Source organism: Beta vulgaris, chromosome 4, assembly GCF_026745355.1.
Source record: "Beta vulgaris subsp. vulgaris cultivar EL10 chromosome 4, EL10.2, whole genome shotgun sequence".
Classification (NCBI taxonomy): Eukaryota; Viridiplantae; Streptophyta; class Magnoliopsida; order Caryophyllales; family Amaranthaceae; genus Beta; species Beta vulgaris.
Window position 1 is genome coordinate 34,320,339 of NC_079205.1, and position 15,717 is coordinate 34,336,055.

At 35.9% G+C, this 15,717-nt stretch overlaps 1 protein-coding gene across 1 annotated transcript in view; it reads left to right on the forward strand.

The window, feature by feature from the left end:
- LOC104883791 (DNA gyrase subunit A, chloroplastic/mitochondrial) overlaps window positions 1-15,717 on the forward strand; it is a 29,509-nt gene that overhangs the window by 3,270 nt on the left and 10,522 nt on the right. The window contains exons 6-13 of the mRNA XM_010668354.4: window positions 26-124; window positions 257-343; window positions 1,811-1,881; window positions 2,958-3,066; window positions 3,167-3,229; window positions 6,732-6,797; window positions 6,905-6,993; window positions 8,530-8,578. Of these exons, the coding sequence (XP_010666656.2) occupies window positions 26-124; window positions 257-343; window positions 1,811-1,881; window positions 2,958-3,066; window positions 3,167-3,229; window positions 6,732-6,797; window positions 6,905-6,993; window positions 8,530-8,578 (633 nt within the window). The remainder of the gene's footprint in view (window positions 1-25; window positions 125-256; window positions 344-1,810; window positions 1,882-2,957; window positions 3,067-3,166; window positions 3,230-6,731; window positions 6,798-6,904; window positions 6,994-8,529; window positions 8,579-15,717) is intronic.

Sequence of the window (15,717 nt, forward strand, 5' to 3'; positions counted from 1 at the left end):
TATAGAACTAATGTTTATGATACAGGTAGATTTTGCTCCTAACTTCGATAACTCACAAAAAGAACCATCACTTCTCCCTGCTCGTATACCAAATTTGTTGCTGAATGGCTCTTCTGGAATTGCGGTATTATTGATATTGAGTTCTTATTAATGTTTTTAGTCTTCTCTCTTCTACTCACCATTTCTTTCTTCAGTATGTGGCCTATTTTATTTTGTGTCAAGAGCCCGAACAATAATACTATTGTTTTATATCTAGGTAGGAATGGCGACAAATATTCCTCCTCATAATCTTGGAGAGTTGGTTGACGCACTGTCTGCATTGATTCATAATCCAGAAGCTACAGTAGGTTAACTCCTCAAGTCTTATATTTTTGATAATAATACCTCTAGTTTGATCCTTGATGCAATACTGTGAATGTCTAAAATGCAAACAATATCTTCTGGGGAAAAGAAAATTTCTTTCCCCCTTATTCTCCAATTTCTTGGAGATGCTCCAATATAGGCTGTAAGCCTATAACTCTCTGATGCTCCCACTTCACCTTTTGGATCTTATTTGGGGAATTTATAGGAAGTTCATAGTTCATCACCTGCTCTTACATATTAGTTTCTCTTTTTTGTAGTGCTTTAGTTCAAATATTTGATTACTTTATCTCCCTCCCCCCCTTTCAAGTAGCAGCTTAATACTTCTGCTATTTATTTACTGTCAACTCTTCTTGAACTTGAGCAAAGACAGATTTTCTAGCTTATTCACAAATCAATTTCCTGGCTCGTTGAGAGCAGCACACATGGTACTTTATATCGGTCGCATTACTGCCCACATTGTAAAGATATATGAGCTTATTCCCACCACAATATTTAGCAGCAAGAACCGCAAACATCCTGTTTGCCCGCGAAAGAGGCTCCTCGACTGTTACTGCATTCTTGATCAAATCTGACATTTTGAACCATGGCAGCATATTGTATCCTGAAACTTAGAATTACTTGAAAGAAAATCATCGTTGTCCATAAGTGAGGATGTCATGGAATTGCATATGGATCGAAGGGAATTGTGTAGGATACTAGGAAGATGGCTTGAATATGCAAGGGTTTAGGAATTTTATGTACTTACAATTTTCAAAATCTTCATTTGATGTGCTAGAATTTATGGATTTTTATTGGTCATGGTAATGAATGCTTTGCTTCTTTAGGTTCAAATTGATGGGCAGTTATGAAAGTTAACTTTTCCTATTGTTGTTTGTCTATTTTAATTAAAGAGTAAAAAAAGAATTTCATGGATATGAATATAGTATATTGTTCATTGGATTTACATGCTATTCGTATATCTTCCTATGCCTCAATGCTAATTTGTTAGTTGTTATCTTATGAAAACCTTTTCTTATGCTGCCATCCCAAATGCCATGTAGAGGAAAAAAGAGGATATAGAAAGTAAAAACTTCCAAAGAGATGTACAAAGTTATTTGTTCTGAGTATCTCATGCAGTTCTTTTGATCTCATGTGCATTTGGTACTTAATGGGCTTATCTCTCTGCCATTCATGTCAAATTTTGCTGGAAGATGGTGTGTGTATCTGCTTCAGCTACTGTTCTTTTGCATATATGCCGGTGGGGATATGATATAGAGAATCACATTGTCACTTGAGAAGTCATGTTTCTTGTTGGTATATTCTGTACATTTGGGTAGTTCTTTGGACTTGTGATCACAGTGATGTACACGGTCGATTTATTTTTCCCTAATTGACATATATATGAATAAACAACTAAAAATCTGCTTTCATTTTTTTGTGTACTCATATTTTTTGGCTTTTGTTATAGCTTCAGGAGCTGTTGGAATTCATGCCAGCACCTGACTTTCCTACTGGAGGTCTGATAATGGGTAATCTCGGGTAAGCTTGTTTTCATCTTTTATATTTCCACATCATAATAGTATGCTAACAGACAAAACACCTGACTCCATTTTGTAGATCTGCTGTTCAGTTGCTTTGTGATAAAACGAATTTAAGTCGGATTTCATGTTCAATGGACTTTTGTGATTATGGAAATGGAGCTTGTTTAGTTGGAAAATACTAGATGGTGACCTCGTATTTTTGTAGATGTATCAATTGTTTTTTGGGAAATTCTAGACGGTGACCCCTTGTTTAATGGTGGAATGTACTTTTGGATATTAGATGGTGATCCTTCACTTTGTATAAAGTAAGCTGTGTGACCTTATACTTTTAAATTCCATTAATAAATTGTTATCTAATTAAGAGAAAAAAGGCTTAATCGAAGTTATATCAAGAAAACTACTATCTAAGTTCCATTAATAAAGTGTATAAAGTAACTTTGTAACCTTAATTTTGTATAAAGTAACTTTTGTGAACTCATTTCTCATATTTGCTAATTTCTTGTTTAATCAAAGTTTAGTGGTGAATTTGAGCATAAGAAAAAGATCCCACCACATTGGAAACATTTAGAGAAAGGGGATTTTTTTGTGTAAAAAACCTTTTTTTTTAAAAATTAATTTAAGAATGTTTGTTAAGGAAATTTTTGAAAGGTCATGGAAGTTACTTTATACAAAGTGAAGAGTCATCATCTAGAATTAAAAAAAATAAAATTTCCACTATCTAGAATTTTGCAAAACACGGTCACCATCTAGAATTTCTCTTGTTTTTTAATTTAAATTTTCTTTCTAATTTCCTTTGTTTAAAATAAGTGAAACATAGAGAAAGTGGGGCAAAACCAACTAGCTAGAGAAAGTTGGGACCACAATGGAGTCAGGTAATTAAAGGAGTGAACCAAAAAAGTAGTGGCCCCCTCCTACTTTTATAGTGGCATGATTTTTTTTTTTTTTTGCCATTTCAAGCTTGGTGTCACATATCTTGACATTTTTATATAAGGGAAGTGTGTCACTTATTGAGAAACAGAGGAAGTATTTAGTTTAGAACCTGGACTCCTTTCTAATGCTCATCAACTTTTCTAGGATCCTTGAGGCATACCGGACTGGTCGAGGACGCATTGTCATAAGAGGAAAGACTGAAATAGAATTGCTTGATTCTAGAACTAAACGTACAGCTATTATTATAAAGGAGGTCTGCATTTACACCTTATAGCTTCCTCTGGTCTTTCTTTCCTTTTCTCTTGGAACGATTTCACAAATATTGTCCTTTCATGTTATTCGTGATGAAACAGATTCCATACCAGACAAACAAAGCCACCCTAGTTGAGAAGATAGCTGAACATGTAGAAAATAAGGTACCGCTTTCCTTTGCAATATGTTACTGCAAGTTTTTATGACCTTAAATTTAAGAATTTGTACAAAGTACAATTTACTTTGATGGATGGTTTTGCCATATGTTCATGCATTTGTACTACTACTATTTTCAAGTTCTTGTATCCTAGTGTCCTACAGTTGCATATAAGTGCTTGCATAGATTTTTTGTACAAATTTTCTGGATGGCCATTAAGGATTGACCATTCGCACAAGCGGATGCTAATTAACTGAAATTAAGACTATCAAGCCCAACCTTCTCTAACCTTCTCTTGTGGCCTGTTGATTACATAGCACCCAACCTTCAAGGGATACAATTTGATGCTACAGAAGGGGTTGCAACATTGCTGGGGACCCACTAAATTTTGGTAAAATTGCATTATAGAGTAGCATATAGTATTTTATTGATAATACAAATGACCTATATTGTTATATTGATATTATAGAGTGACATTCTATTGTTGAAGTGGAATTGTAAAATGACTTATATTTTTGACTAAAAGAAATTAATCAAAGACTTATTATGAAGTGGAGGGGAATATTCTTATAAGCATCTAGAGGCAGCGGTCAACCGTTATTACAACTCTAGAGCTTGATGTGAAAGCCGCACTTATGAACAGTTTCCAAAATGTTGTGGTCGAGATGTTAAGGCTTCCCTTTGGGTTTGGTGGTTGCATCATCACACTTCAACAATTATCCTTGGTAGAATAGAATAGTTTTAGAAAAGCTTGTTCATAACAGGATCAACAACTCAATCATCAAAGTGTTGTTGAATCTTCTATTTTGCCAGCGCAGGCCTTTGGTCTGTCATGTACTTACCAAGACCCACGATAAGCAGAGTACCCAAAGGATACCAATTAAGCCAACCATTAATGACTGGTTTGAACACAAGGAGGGGTCTGTACCTTTAAGTCAGTTCTCAAGAGACTAATTCTAATTCTCTCGTATAGTTATCTTTTTTCTTGCTTTAAGGGAATTCCTGCTTGCCTCCGCGTATTGTCTTCTGAGGAGAGATCTTTTCTTTTCTTTTTCTTAATCATACGACCCACGAGCTTCCTCTTTGCGTCTTCCAATTCAATTGAAAAGCTGCTTTCCATTCTTTGTTAAGTTATATTTCGTCCTTGGGAATAAATAAGGGTTTTTATGCTCTTTTAAGTGAATGAATAGTTGATTTGATCGAAAAATACGAAGGATATCCTAATTTGACCACTCGAAGGGGATGCCTTTGTATGATATAGCAACTCCTGGGTGAATCTAAGATTGATTGGGATAGTCTTGTGACTCGCTTTCAAGGGAAAGCATTTGAACAATTGGAATGAAAGAAGATCGTGGTCCAGTCTATCAATCCATTCAAGTTATTGGAGCATTCCTGCATTGGTTGAGTGCCTAATTGTGGAATCGGTTGAATAGTGGTTTCATTTTTATTAACCATGTCTATTTATTATCTCAATAGATGTTACTCAGATTTTTCATGTTATCTTGAGTACCCATGTTAGGTCCTTGAGACTTGGGTTTGGACTTTGGACACTTGACACTTTTTAACGGGAAAATCTGTAAACTAGCCGAGTGTAACACATAGTTATGGAACTTACTGGATAAGTACCATCACCCGAGTCCAATTTATTTAGGCCTTAATTATTGGTTCTTCAATGGCAATCATTATTGTTAGAATTTTGCTAATATGAGAGTACAAGCACTTGTTCTGGCTAGTGGCTATAACTAGGGGTGCTTATCGAGCGAGCCGAGCCCGAATAGCACTGGGCTCGGCTCGAGCTCGTTTAAAATTTTCCAGGCTCGGCTCGGCTCGTGAGCTCGCCGAGCTTGGGAGAGCCGAGCTCGGCTCGTGATGGAATTTTGGGGCTCAAGCTCGGCTCGCGAGCTCGTTTAGGCTCGGCTCGCGAGCTCGTTTAGGTTCGGCTCGCGAGCTCGCTTAGGCTCGACTAATGAGCTCGGCTTGGCTCGAAGTAGGTGAACTTGTTCACTCACCCATCATATGCTTTTATAACTTGATTTCCCTCTTAGCATTGCTAAGATTTCAATGTGGGACTTCATGGTTTGTTAAAGAAAAACAAACTCACTATCCCCATTTCAATGTGGAACTTTATGTTTTGTTTAAGATAAACAAACTCATTCTACATATGCTTAGCTTATATAACTTGGAATCCCTCTTAGCATTGCTAAAATTTCAATGTGGGACTCCTTGTTTTGTTAAGAAAAAAAAACTCATGATACCCTGGTTTTGTTTACATATGCTTTTATAACTTGGAATCCCTCCTAGCATTGTTAAAATTTCAATGTGGGACTCCATGTTTTGCTAAAGAAAAAATTATCAAATATTTTAAGTATTAAATAATCAACTATTTAAAATTATACTTCATTCCCTCTATGAAGAAAATAAATTATAGTTTTTGTTTTCCAACCAAGGAGATACAAAATTAAACTTTAAGTTGAAGTAAGGAATAGCAGCTATTTATAAAGAAAATAAGGTTGATCCTTGTTTTCTTAACCAATGTGAGACTTTAGTGCCTAGTGGAGTAGAAGTGAAGTTGGATCACAAATTAAAATATATAATTTGTAATCTAAATTAAAATATAAATTAGTATTAAAGTTTTTTAATATAAAATATTTTTTTAATATAAATATTTTTTTTAATATAAAATAATAAACGAGCTGCTCACGAGCTTCACGAGCCGAGCTTTGCCTAGCTCGGCTCGGCTCGTTTAAGTCTCGAGCCGAGCCCGAGCTCGAGCCGAGCTTCAACGAGCCGAGCTTTGACCGAGCCGAGCTCGAGCTGCTCGCGAGCTTGTCAGGCTCATTATCACCCCTAGCTATAACAGCTTACACCCAAAAACATGTAATTGGCCATAGGTAGGTTTAGGAGGTCTAGGTGTACAACAAAAATAACATGATAATACAAATTTTGCTAATGTAGGATGTGAAAGGTCCAGATGTAAGTCATTCTACCTTCAACTAGTCTATATTCGTTTACTGACCCAATTTTTTTGGGTATGAAGGAGCAGTGAAACAATGAACTTTCTAAATTTAAAGTCGCTGCTTGCTGAATATTTCTTCTTTAAGCTAATTAGCTAACATGCTCTTAGATATCAGTCAATATATGACATATGGGAGTCAATATGTATTGTTTTGAAATATGGAGTAGGAGAAATTGGAAATAGTTGAATAGGGAAGAACCAAATGTGGAGGACGACGAAGAGGCTGTTAAATAATGAGACTTAATGTCTCGAGATTTTGAATACGGCAATATTATATTTTTGAAAAATGTGTTGGTATCACATTCTGATAATTTATGAACATGGATGGGAATGCTGCATATGTCCTGGTGCTATGTGAAGTTGTAACTGGCTGTTTTAGTGTCTGATACGCATGTTGCTCCTAAGAGGACGTCATGCAATTATATGCAGATTTTCAGTGCAAATCTAACATGTGATTTCTTTAATTCAATCCATCTCCATTTTATATATGCAGAATTTAGAAGGAATAAGTGACATCCGTGATGAAAGTGATCGTTCTGGGATGCGCATAGTAATTGAGGTAATTGCTTTTGTGTAAGTTCGTAGGATGCATCTATTGTATGTTTGCCATATTGCTGTCGTGCTGAATCTTCACTGATTTTTGTCATATATAAAACATTATTGCAGTTGAAGCGGGGAGCTGAGCCCTTAATAGTCTTAAATAACTTGTACCGTCTTACTGCACTTCAGTCCAGCTTCAATTGCAACATGGTGGGGTAAGTTTTATTAAATTTCTTCGTGCTCTCTGGATCCCGGTGATGTTTCTCCTCAAATTTCTTCTACTGCATAGATAGTAAACCAGAGAACTGAGCATAAAAATGAAATTGACTTGATGACTTCATGGTAGGGTTAGGTTTTATGCTCTGAAAATTCAGGATATAATTAGATTACCGTGAGTGAAGCTGCCTGCCAATCCACGTGGGCACGTGGCCTGCTTGACGAACTTTAACGACGGAGTGCTAGTGGTTTATCGTTGCTCAATAACCCTCCTGGCTCCTGATTTGTTGTTCAACTGCATACGATTCTGAAAGTAATATAATATTATAATCTACTATTGCTTGATGGTGATCTTTTTGGATCATTTGACAATAATCATACAGAAATAACCAGGGTTTCATTGCTTTGACTCACACTTGCAGGTTTAAGGAGGGAAATTCAGTTGGATAGTGTGTAGGAACATATCTCTATCGGATGAATGACTTTGGTTGCTTGGACCCTACACGTGTAAATCTTGTGTTTGCTGATAGATAGACAAGCATGCACTATTCTCGCACTATGATATGGCATTTGATCCATAACTGTTAGAGACTTTTACGTATTTTTATGCTTGGGTTGTTCCTTCTACTGCTTTCATCTGCTAGAGCAAAAAGGGGACTGCACTGGATTTTTATAGCCTTGATAATATACATAAATGACTTGTTTTCGGTAAGAGATGAACATTCTTCTATGTGGATTCGGTGAAATAGTATACATCTCCTGAGTCAAGATGATTATGTCTCCAAGCCCTTTCCTTAGGATTCAAGGTGGATGCCCTTGCTTGAAGTTCAGCAATCTCTTATTTGGATCAGATTCGGATTGAGAAAATTTTCTGAATTGGTACAATTTTTTTTTGCAAAAAAATCTGCCGAAGTAAGAAATAAGTTGAGAGTAAATGTGGCTTTTTTCAATTGTTAATTGTGGAGATAGAGTATATATGGATCTCCAAGACTTGATTAGTGACCTTCAAACTCCAAATCTATACACTAACCACTAGGCTACTAGCAAATAGTATAAATTGAATGAGTTCCTTTAAAAAAAAAATATGAATTCTCAAGTGGGTGCATGGACACCTACTTCATTTTGCATGTATCTGCTACTGAAGCTCAAGGAACACAAAAGTTTGTGGTTAGCTGCTTTTTTGTTTTTTTTATATGGTAGGTTCAAATATAGCAGAAGGATAGGATTTTATGGGTCAGTTGGTCTTTTCTGGTTTTCTTGTGGGATCAAGTGGTGTCTTTAGCTTCCGGTTTGTCCTCCGATGGATTATTCGAGATCTTCTTTTTGCTTGAGTTTGCTGGATTGTTGGTCACCCCATTGTTTTTTTCCTTTTCTTGTTGAATGAATTTCTTTTCTAATTTGAAAGAAGATACAAAGTGACCTCCCTCATTATGTTTGCTTTTGATAACTTAAATTTTATTTCTGATAAATCGAATTTCTAGATCACTTTCTTTCAGTGGCTCCATTTTATTATAATTCATCACCACATGGTGCAGGATTCTTGATGGACAACCAAAGCAGATGGGCTTGAACGAGTTGCTTCAGGTAACAATTTGATTCTATATTTACTGTTTTGTCTTCTTTTTCCTTAGTGTGTATAATGCAAAGTAGACCAACAAGCCATAACTTAATATGTTGAATTGGGCGCATGTAGAATTTTTGTAGTTCATTAGAAACTTATCGGGGGATGAAAGAAGGGAAGCATCATAGCTGCCTATTAGCCCCTCTACAAAGAGAGGGATACCAAATCATGGACTCAGCTGTATCAATTTCATGATTGAGTAACAAAGTATAATACCAATTGCATTCAATAAACTAGCTCACTAGGGAGGGATGGTGTAGGCATTATGTAATTAGTGGATTAGTTTAGCTTGAAGGGGAAGCAAGACAAATAGTTAGAGGAGGGAGAAGGGTTAAGAGAATCTGATTCTCAATAAAAGAGGAGATCAGAGAGGGAAGATATGGAAAATTATTGTGAAGAGTTTTATCTAGTTTCTTTGGGAGAGTTTCAAGCCTCTTGAAAGCTTTAAAGTTATTTTTTTATTCTGTAATTTTCCAATCATCAATCCAAAGTTTTTCTTTAGTTTCTAATCAACTCGTTTAGTCTGCCATAGCTATGTCACTTCATAGCATTGCACCATAATCCTCTTTATTACATTGCATTGGAGTGTAATAAGTCATAGTTTTGTATTTGCACGGTGGAGTTTCAGTTTTATTTATAGTATATATCTTTTTGTTGGTGGAAAAGGATAATCATATCATGTAGTTATGGTACACAAGTCATTAAAAGTATAATATTCAAAACAATAATAAGGAGGAGGAGAAAATCCTAGTTACCTTCATGCAACTATCATTGCTTCTACATTCATAAGCAAAATCATCCACAATCTTGTTGAAATTTCGTCCACAATGTCGTAGCTTCTGAAACATGAGCCTGCAAACATCCAATACATTAGAGTAGATGTTAGGGGTTTGGGGTCGATTAACTATTATATCATCTGTCATTTTGCAATTAGAGAATATTTTGACTTAGTTTAAACCTCTTTCTGTAAAAGTCAGCCCTCTTGAATGCTCATAAGTTCTGCCATTATGGGATCCGTAGCATACCGTTGTTTACAGAAACCCTTATCCATTCTCCTATATAATTGCGAATAACACCCCCCAAACCGCTAGAGGTATCGGCTTTGCTAAAAGAATCGCCGACATGCATAATTAATCCATCATGATCTTGGTTGAGGTTGGGCCTCGGATTGATTACCAAGGTAGGGGAAGCTGTTGATTTGGCACGAGTAGATTGCAAATCCAGACCTTGGCAAACCCCTAAATTGAGAAGGGATTGCACGATATGAGTTTGTTTGGGGCCTTTGAAAATGAAGAATTTCGATTTTTCCGAATTTCATGACAAAGGGTAGGAAAATTATGGTCCCAATTCCAATCTACACCTCCGAATTGAGTTTTGTGAGTGAGATTTAGCTTAATCCATTCAGTGAGAGATTCCATATTGGGTTGGGGGGGGGGGGAGTTTAAGCACAGGGTGAGAGACCAAACCTCTTTGGCATTCATATGGTAACGAAGAATATGGTTGGAATCTTCGCAGGTGTAATTTTTTTTTTGAGCATGCCGAATCAAGGTTATGGATCTCGAAAGATGTTTTTTGTGGGGAAGCTTGTCATGCCAGACATTTTTGGAAGACATACTTTATTAAGCCTAGTCCACGTTATTACTTATGGGAGATGTAAATTAGGCCTCATAGGCCAAGGCTAAGGAAAAGCCTTGTGGGTCGAGAAGGTTAGATATAGGAAGTCATCTCTAGAATTAGTAGAAGGGGGGGGGGGGGGTGGTGTTAGGCTTCGAATTCTGTCGATTAATCAGGGATGGCCATTGTTATGCTAATTAAAAAAGTTCCATCAATAACATAGTCAAACATTTTTTTATTTGATTGCTCTATCTGATAATTCAAGCCAATTATCGCCCCAAAATTTAATATTCTCGCCATTCCCTAGAGTCCACCCACCGTGATTATTAAGGAGATCTCAACCTTTTCCAATATTTGTCCATACTGGGGAGCCTTTTATAACGAATTGAGTAACATAGTACATTTATCTAATTGAAAAACCCTTAACTTCTAAACTAAAGGACCCGTCAAAAGGTTTAGTATGACTTGTAAAAGCTTTTATGAAAAGACCCGTAAAAAGGTTTAGTATGTAAATACTATGAATGAGTGCAACAACAATTCTATCGTGATCAAAACAATGACGTGAAAGAGAAGTGGAAAACTGTGAGCGAGACTCAAAATATTTACATTTCAATCTTTGATTTCATATTATTTCTAGTTACCTTAATCGAGATAATCTGTAATGATTTTTTAAAACATCGTAGTTAAGTTAGTATCAATGAAATTCATTAAAAGATCGATACAAAAAGTGGTTGTTTTGTTTTTTTCTTCAAGGCAACAAGCTTTTTTCCGGTAACTTACATAGCGAGCCTGTATAAATTTATTTTGTCTAGATGATTAATCATACCATTTTGCATGCAAATAAACTATAAGAGCATCATTACTCATGAGTGAAAAATTCAATCATCCCACTCTCTTTCTAACTTTCTTTCTCTAAAAAATAACATCCCACAATCAATTCCCACTCATCTCCTTAACCATGAACCATTTTTCAATCATCCCAACTACTTTTTCCTCTCTCTCTTACTTTTTGACCCTACCTAACTACTTTTTCTCTCTCATCACCCAACCACCATCATACAATATTTTTGTTATTTACTTTTTAATGATATGAAATATTTATTACTAATTGATATTTTATTATTAATTAATTAAATTAATAAATTTTAAATTATAATTATCATTTTAATAATTAAGTTATCTACATAATTAGCTTTTATTAATACGTAGCATATGTAATTAGCATTTTCATTAAGTAATTAAATACGAAATTAGTTAGCGTTTTTAATGATATGAGACACAATTAGCATTTCTAATATAATTTTAAGAACAAAATATAAAATGCTACATAGGTGCGACAATTACAGACTTAATTAAGAAAAAAAGTACGTGAAACTTAACTAAGACCGAAAAACATAAAACTTAATTAAGAAAGAAACACATAAAATGCTCTTAATTAGCATTCCCACCAAATTTGTGCCATATATTGGCAACCAAATCACGTTTCAAGGAATGATGCACATGTTGATCTTCAATTGCATCTCTATTGGCCATGTACTGGTTGATATCTACGATCCGATCATGATAATATTCAAATTCGTCCCCATTATTACTTGTGTTGGTATTGATTTCGGTAGTATCTGTGTAGTGTGCATATGTATCTCGTTCATCTCCCACAATCATGTTGTGCATGATAATGCAAGACAACATGATGTCATTGAGAATTTCCTCATCCCATGCTAGGGATGGTTTACGAACAATAGCAAACCGAGATTGCAGCACCCCAAATGCTCTCTCTACATCTTTTCGAGCTCCTTCTTGGTGTTGAGCAAATAACTTGTCATTGAGAGTATGAGGACATGTAACTGATTGAATGAATGTTGCCCAATTCGGATATATACCATCAGTGAGATAACAACCCTTATCATATTGGTTACCATTCACCGTAAACTGCACGGGGGGTGCTCGACCTTCTAAAATATCCCTAAACAGAGGAGATCGGTGAAGAACATTTAGGTCATTGCACGAACCTGGTATCTTGAAGAAAGAATGCCATATCCATAAGTCACGATCAGCAACAGATTCAAGAACTAAAGTAGCAACACCAGCTCTTCCTTGATATTGTCCTTTCCATGCAGTCGGACAAATTTTCCATTCCCAATGCATACAATCAATGCTACCAACCATGCCCGAAAATCCACGTTCTTCACCGAATGTGAGTAGTCTAGCCAAATTGTCTGGAGTAGGCCGTTTCAAGTACTCCGCACCAAATTTCGTGATAACCCCCTTCGTAAATTTCATCAATGCTATTCGAGCTGTACTTTCACTAATTCGCACATACTCGTCAAGCGAATCCGCCGCTACCCCGTAGGCAAGCATTCGAATAGCCGCTATACAATTTTGTAGGGGCGATAAACCTAACTGACCCGTAGCATCTCTTTTTTGAGTGAACCATACATCACTTGCAACGACATTATCCATAATTCGAACAAAGACATGTCGCTGCATTTGAAATCTTCGACGAAATAAACTGGTTGATTAGACTGGTTGATAAGACTGGTTGATTAGACTGGTTGATCAGCAAAGTAATCATTGAACAATCTTCTATGACCTTCCATCCTGCCTCGATTATGACGTGAATGACCTATTTCATTAACATGAGTCACTTTTGCTCTTCTATTCCTTGGTGTTGGAGTTACATTTGATATAAGAGTTGGAGCAAGTGGTTGAACAATATTGGTCAAGAAATCATCTATTTCTTGATCAATTATTGCTCGTGATGATCTTCTTTCATCAGAACTAGAGGAACTTGAACGAGAGAAGTTGAAGGGGTTCATTCTTGTGTTTAAGTTTGGTGTGAGAAAATGGTGAACAATATTGTGTTTGGGTTTGGTGTGAGAAAATTGTGAACAAGGGTCCTTGAGTTATATAGCATAAAATAATGTAAAGGGGAAGTAAAATAATGTAAAAAGTAGAACAATAATACATAAATGCAGTACAATAATGTGATACAATAATGTTAAAAGCATAACAATAATGTGAAAAGTAGTACAATAATATATAAAAGCAGTACAATAATGTAAAAAGTAAAACAATAGTGCTATCATCTGTACAATAATGTTGAAAGCAGAACAATAATGTAAAAAATAGTACAATCATGTAAAAAGTTGTATTCATATGTCAATTCATATAATAAGTAAAGCTTAAAATTAACACAAGTACATATGTCAATTCATATAATAAGTAAAGCTTAAAATTAACACAAGTACATATGTCAATTCATATAATAAGTAAAGCTTAAAATTAACACAAGTACATTTTTAAACCTTTTTTTTTATTAAGTGAACTTAAACATACAAATGTTAACTTTTACAGAAACTAAAATTTGAACTAAAACATAAACTAAAATTCAAACTAAAACATAAACTAAAATTTAAACTAAAACATAAACTAAAATTTAAACTAAATCACTGAAAAATTGGATTATTCGTCAACCATGTTGTTAGTGTCTCAATCACACCTTCCTCAAATGTTGTTCGATTTTCCTTTCCATATAATGCTTGTAGCAAATCCATGTTCTTATGATACTCTTGCACTTTCTGCATCCTGGTTTGCAACGCTATTTCTGCCTCCTTTGCAGCAACCTTCCTTGCTTGAACCTCCATCTTTCTGTCTTCTCTCTCAACATCTACACTCCTACCCTCTGAATGGATCCAAAGCCTTTCATAGAATGTAGTAAAACACTCAATTGTCTGACCATCCACCTCTTTGAGCTTAGACTTCGCTTTCTTAGTACCATAGGGACGTGGGTCCACTTCACGTCCTTTAGCACTAGTAGGTGTCTCGAGCATTGAGTCGCTTCCATCAACTCTTGTCCTCTTACCGGTTCCTCCGCTTACAGGTGAATCAACATTTTCTTGTGGATCTTTGGGGCGACCACGTGGACTTTCCATTGATTTTATAACTATTGACCTCCATTTCCGAAACTTCCTCAACATTTTCCAAGCATGTTTGAGGATGAACCTACCATTTTTCCTACGATGCAATGCATGAGCTTCTCTCAGAACATCATCATCGTTTTGACCACTCTTCTTTCTTGCAAGAGCTTCATCATAAAATGCAGCCCACCTTAAAACCCGTGGAGCAAGTCTACTCCAACGACCTTTCACCATATCAGAATTTCTTGGAGCAATTTCTGTTGGGTTTGCTATTCTTCCTTCCTCGAAAGCTTCCCAAATTTTTCCCCAGAAGACATTTTTCTTTTGGTACGTCCCACTCACCTTATTAAGAGAAGTGTTCATAAATGCGGAGCCCAGGAGTTCATCTTCAACTTGATCCCAAGCCCTCTTACCACAAGAACTTGTTGCTGGGATAAGTGGGTTTTGTGATTGAACGGGTTGTCTTTGCGGCGGTTGCTGAGATTGATTACCTGATAGTAATTGCGAAAATGATTTAGTTCCCTGAACAAACTCATCATCATCAGAATCATCATCTTGATGGTATTGACCAACACCATCACCACCTTCTTCGTATTCACCACCATCATCATCAACATCATTGTTCGGAGATGCATTTTCTTAGTATTGAGAAAATCCATAATTAGGATCAAGTTGACGATATGAAAGGTTGGCATTTTCAGATGGAGATTCATGGTAGAGGTTATCATATTGAGGAGAAGCATTTTGAGAATTTTCTCCCGTTTGATTGGTATTTGTCTGAGAGGGTTGACGATATTTTGATTGATTTTGAGAAGGTTGCTGATAATTTGACTGATTTTGAGAGCTAACTAAGCGATTTTGTTGCCTAGGCATTTGGTTTTTTGAGCGATTTTGGGGTTGAATTCTTATATAATTAGGATGATTAGGATCCATTATTATAAGAATTTGAAAATAAAGAGCAATGGAAGAAGAGTTAAAACAAAGAGAAGAAATTAGTGAAGATGTAGAAAACTAAGTGTGCCCAAAATATAGCAAAATGGGTCTCTATTTATAGATCTCGAAAAAAAAGAACCGTTGATATTTTTTTTTTTTTGATTTATATTTTTTTAAATATAACCGTTGTAAAATTTACAACGGTTATATTTTAAAAAACCCATAACAAGCTGACACTTGGCGTGCGTGACAAATATCATGCGTGTCAGCTGCCAGCTGCAGCGTGTGAGTGGGACCCATTGCCTGGTCAACATTCCACTAATTTTTTTGCCTCACCCAGCAGCAAAACGCTGCATTTTGGGTTGAGCTGTTGGGTGAGGCAAAAAAAATTAGTGGAATGCTGACCAGGCAGTGGGTCCCACTCCCACGCCTGATCACCATTTCACTCACGCCATCCCATTTTTTTGCCCCAATCAACCCCATTCAACACATGATCTTTTTTCCAATTGTGATTAAGACCCTTTTTTTCTCAATCATCTCATGATTCTTTATTTTCAATCATGGTTAATGGTGCTCTAAGGAAAAGTTTTCTAGTATATTGATTGTGCTATTCTTTGCTGTCTTACAATACATCTGAC